The sequence below is a fragment of the Pollachius pollachius genome (assembly GCF_949987615.1).
Source record: "Pollachius pollachius genome assembly, chromosome: 7".
NCBI lineage: Eukaryota > Metazoa > Chordata > Actinopteri > Gadiformes > Gadidae > Pollachius > Pollachius pollachius.
In genome coordinates this window covers 3,093,569-3,098,808 of record NC_136940.1, presented here as the reverse complement: position 1 = coordinate 3,098,808, position 5,240 = coordinate 3,093,569, and the positions used below count along the sequence as shown (strand labels likewise).

Below are 5,240 nucleotides of genomic sequence, written 5' to 3'. Positions count from 1 at the left end.
CCTGGCACTTGTACATTGCACTTATTCAAGGTACTTAATTGTGTAGCATCTACAGTAGCTGCTATCTTTTCTTTACACGGGGAATGGGTTAGCCTAGCGATTGTAATACTTGCACTTGGTTCTATGAACATCTTTACTGTACCGACAGCGATATATTGTTTCACTTCTTATGACAAATGTACTTATTGTAACAAATGCACTTATTGTAAGTCGCTTTGGATAAAAGCGTCTGCTAAATGCCCTAAATGTAAATGTAAATTTTATTTCCTTTATCATTGTATTATACTTAATTAAGTAAAATATGTAAAATGTCCTCATTAAGATCTAAAAATGATTAGACCTATTTTATGCATTTTGTTGAGTTGTGTACTTCAATTATCCCATTTCTAACAAGGTTCAAACCCAGAGATATTATTCAGGGTAATTTCGATTTTGTTGCATGTCAATGGGGTTGTATGCCTTTTACCCCCAAACTCCCGGGGACAATGTGATGGTGGACATCTGGTTGTGTAATGTCCACAGGAGGAGTTGGAGTGAAGAGAGACCCTGGATGAGGTCTCCGTTCATCGGCCAGTTCTGGAAGGAAAGCAACACTGGTTTGAGGACGTAGAGGAGGACATGGACGGCCAATACTGTAATAGGAACTGAAGGGATCCAGAGACTAATTTGGAGCCCTAGCGATCTAGAGTCTAATAACTCAATCCAATGCAGGAAAAGCAGGGAATGTGCCAGAACAGCTGATAACGAGCATACTAGAGAGACCTTTTCATGACCTTCAGTTGGAAGAATCTACAAACATAACAAATCTGTCAAACCTACTTGCAAGGTTTGAAAAGAATGTTAGATTAACGATAAAAGAGGGGTTTGTGTTTTGCAAGTCTTTAACAACAAGATCTCCTACTGAGGCCATTTCTGACATATACGTGTTTCCTGAAATTCAAACAGGATTGATTGCTTCCAATGTCTGGGATGGTTGGTCCAACTGATGCGGTGCAATACTGGGCCAGGACATTAGAGTTTCCCGGCTGAAAGCTGCCGGGAGAATCCCAGTACTAGCATCCGTCCCCTGCAGTGTTCACAGAAGCACTGGCTATAAAGACAACGCCTGAAGCTCTGAAGACTGTTCTAGATGAAGCTATCAGAGCAGTCCACTTCATCTAAAGCCGCCCCCTTGCGATGATGTATTTACCGTTTAATGTGGAGAGATTGGAAGTAACCATAAGCAGCTTCTGTTACACACCAAGGTCTGGTGGCTCTCGAGGGGGAGGGTGCTGATGAGACTTTCTTAATTGAATGATGAGTTGAGGGTGTTTTTTCTCGACACAAAGTTTGAACTTGCACCACGCTTCTGTGATTTTGAGTGGTTGACTGAATTGGGATTCCGGGACTCAGCCACACTCTCTGAGGAAAAGCATTGACTATCTGCAATGTCAAGAATAAAATAGAAGCGACCATAAAAACAAATGAATATGTCGGCCCGGCAAACTTTGAGTCGTTGGACCTGTCTGATGTTTTGACAAAGGAAGAAATGGCTTCTTTGAGACATTTAATTGGCTGAACCAAGGAATAGGGATAGGTATGTTTAGGATTTAAACAGTACTTTTTTTTTCAGATACACTTTTTATCGGTTAGTAAGTTCTTTATCGATACTATTATCGTTGTAATATGACAATAATAATAATAATATGTAATTTCCGAAAAGGATTAGAATTTATTTGTAGTTTATATATGAAATGATGCAGAAACACTAATGTTTCCAACAGCAAAGTTACTCAAACATCTAAAATGGAGTAAAGGCAGTAACATTTATAATATAATAATATTATACCTGCTGTGCTAGGGCTAGGGTTGGGATCCGATCCCCCCTCCCACTTTACCGATTCTCAGCAACCGGCTCCTGTATCAAGGACCATTCATCATCTTATCTTAGCGAAACCTCAAGGGGCATAATCTCACACAAAGGGCACAATCTCCAAACTGTGTTATACGCTTTATGTTTCTGAATAAACTTGGCTTATTTCTGTGTGTACTCTGCCCAGTGTCACATTGATTGACATGGTCTGTGTGACATTAAATAATATATGACTAATTAATCACAGTTGTGCCTTTTTAAAGCTTGGGCCCATTAACAATGGCCGTTACGTAGACAATGTAATCGTTGACTGGAAAACCTGCCAGCATCGTTGTTGAGAAATTCCAGCCATGAATCATGCTAGACGATTAGATCACAATAAACTTCAGCTGCTCAATCTTGTTCTTCAGGTTGTCTGAGACTAGCACTATCCGCTGCCTCTCTTCGGTGCAGGTCTCATTAATCGTCGCCTGTATACCAACATGGGGGGGAAAGCCATTTTTGTGTCACTTTTGCTGGGATACTTTCACGTAGCCAGTAAGTACATGCATGGAAGTGTTACTTCTCTTCCCTACTTAACAATATAAATATTTGACCTGTTTCTGCATCCTTTACCGCATGTTCTGATCTTTACATTTAGATCCTATCTTAAGGAAATGCATGAGTGTGATTTGTTTTATTTTCAGGCATAGTAGAAATTGAATACACAACAATAGGCATAGTGAAAATGCCTAAAACTCATGTTTTTTCTCTTAACATACCTATATTCTTAAGCAACCATTATTTCCATTGGTATAAAGCTCTTAAGTAGCTCGTCTTGGAAAAATGGGTCATAATGATAATACTAAATAATTTACAAAATATATAAACCTTTTTAACATCCCAAGGCAAAGAACTTCACAAACAATACTGTGTTAAGCTGCGTCGGAAAGTCAGAATAGAAACGCATCATCTCCAACCTTTGTTCGTTCAAGCTATGTGGGAAAAACATGTATGCTCACTCTTTAGAAGAATATAAATATATTATTATAATTATAGATTATAAATGTCAATGATCTAGTTCTGAAAAAAAAATATCGACAGTAGGTGAACCGACTTAGCATTGTTGGCATCGTAAGAGAACCCGTCAATAAGAACAAGTGCTATTAGTAATTACAATGCTAGATGCTTTATCGGAAAATACTCCGTATCGGCCAATACTCAAGTTCAGGAATTGATATCAGGAAGAAAGAAATGGTAATTTATTAATTATAAATTATAATGATTATGATATCAAATATAAATGAAAAAAAACATATTTTATTTAGAATAAAAAATTGTGTTACACCACAATGGTAATAACTTTTTTCTTGTATTTTATGTATTTACATTATTTTATTATATTTCATTCTACAACCGTATGTTCCGCAGGCCCCATGACAACCGGAGGTTCCACAACCACCGCAGGCCCTATGATGACCGGAGTTTCCACAACAACCGGAGGTTCCACAACAACCAGAGGTTCCTCTACAATTGGAGGTTCCACAACCACCGCAGGCCCCATGACAACCGGAGGTTCCACAACAACCAGAGTTTCCACTACAACCGGAAGTTCCACTACAATGGGAGGTTCTACAACAACTGGAGGTTCCACCACAATCATACATTCCACTACTAAAGGAGGATCCACCACAACCGGAGGCTCCACAACAATCGGAGGTTCCGCAACCACCGCAGGCCCCATGACAACCGGAGGTTCCACGACAACCGGAGGTTCTACAACAACCGGAGGTTCCACAACAACCGGAGGTTCCACTACAACCAGAGGTTCTACAACAACCGGAGGTTCCACTACAATCATACATTCCACTACAAACGGAGGCTCCACAACAACCAGAGTTTCCACAACAACCGGAGTTTCCACAACAACCGCAGGCCTCATGACAACCAGAGGTTCCACAACAACCGGAGGTTCCACAACAACCAGAGGTTCCGCAACCACCGCAGGCCCCATGACAACCGGAGGTTCCACAACAACCGGAGGTTCCACTACAAACGGAAGTTCTACTACAACTGGAGGTTCCACTACAATCATACATTCCACTACAAATGGAGGTTCCACAACAACCAGAGTTTCCACAACAACTGGAGGTTCCACAACAACCGTAGGCCCCACAACAAACACAGGCCCAACAACAACCGGAGGTTCCATAACAACCGGAGGTTCCACAACAACCGGAGGTTCCACAACAACCGGAGGTTCCACAACAACCGGAGGTTCCGCAACAACCAGAGGTTCCACAACCACCGAAGGCCCCATAACAACCGGAGGTTCCACAACAACCAGAGGTTTCATAACAACCAGAGGTTCCTCTACAATTGGAGGTTCCACAACCACCGCAGGCCCAACAACAACCAGAGTTTCCACTACAACCCGAGGTTCTACAACAACTGGAGGTTCCACTACAATCATACATTCCACTACAAACGGAGGTTCCACAACAACCAGAGTTTCCACAACAACCAGAGGTTCCACTACAGGTGTTTCCACAACAACTGAAGGTTCCACAACAACTGTAGGTTTGATGTCAACTTCAGTTCCAGCGACGACCGGTTCTCCTGGTACGTGCACGGAATCCTGTTACAAAACGGTTGCTTACATGGTTTATTTTTTAACCAAATCTATCCTTATTTTGACAGAATAGGCATGTTTTATAAAACATCCTATAGCACCTTTAAGAAGAATCTGGTTGTTATCAGGCCTGTTGCACCACATTTCCTTCGTAAATTCATAACTGAAGATTTTCCATGTTTGAATTTCATTTCTCCTACCAGTCCTCCCAGTCAAAGCACATGTACAATTCAAGATGATCTCCTATGGAGAAGTCAGCAATGGAACCATAGCTACACTCCTTGATCAGGTAAGACATCGGACCTCTTAATTGCCTGAGCTATATTGTAAGATGTATTAGCAGTGGCCCATGTTCAACAGCCAATGTAATGCTTTATCTCTTTAACTGATGCCTTATTTTTACCCATTTTCTTTCTCCTCTTAGTTCCTCAGTAGTCAGTTCCCTGCCGGAGAGGTTTACAGGCTCACGTTGAAAAGCATCAAAAGAGTGCCGTAATGAATGCAGTTAATTTCTCACACGTTTACATCAATGAGTTGTGAAAAGAAACTCAACTGGACATCCAAGAACACGTCATAGTAAAGTGTGATATGAAATGTATCATACAAGTATCATACAAAATATTTAATAAAAAATAAAGAAAAACAATGTAATGTATGTAAAATGTTAAATAATGTATAACTCAACACCGGAAGAGGTTGTTCTGTTGGTATTTTTTTTAGCCACTTTACATCTGAAAATATCAATGTTATCATATCCTTTGGTTATATATATATATA

The 5,240-nt window shown here is 40.4% G+C and overlaps 1 protein-coding gene across 1 annotated transcript; it reads left to right on the top strand.

Annotated features, from left to right (window-relative positions):
• Positions 1-3,251: 3,251 nt before the first annotated feature.
• On the top strand, positions 3,252-5,021 carry LOC307077824 (uncharacterized protein; the record flags this gene model as incomplete). The annotated part of the gene is made up of 4 exons (XM_079739299.1): positions 3,252-3,460; positions 3,512-4,453; positions 4,667-4,752; positions 4,888-5,021. The coding sequence occupies 2 exons, from the start codon at positions 3,252-3,254 to the stop codon at positions 4,389-4,391; spliced, it is 1,089 nt and encodes a 362-aa protein (XP_079595425.1). The 3' UTR covers positions 4,392-4,453; positions 4,667-4,752; positions 4,888-5,021.
• Positions 5,022-5,240: the final 219 nt, after the last annotated feature.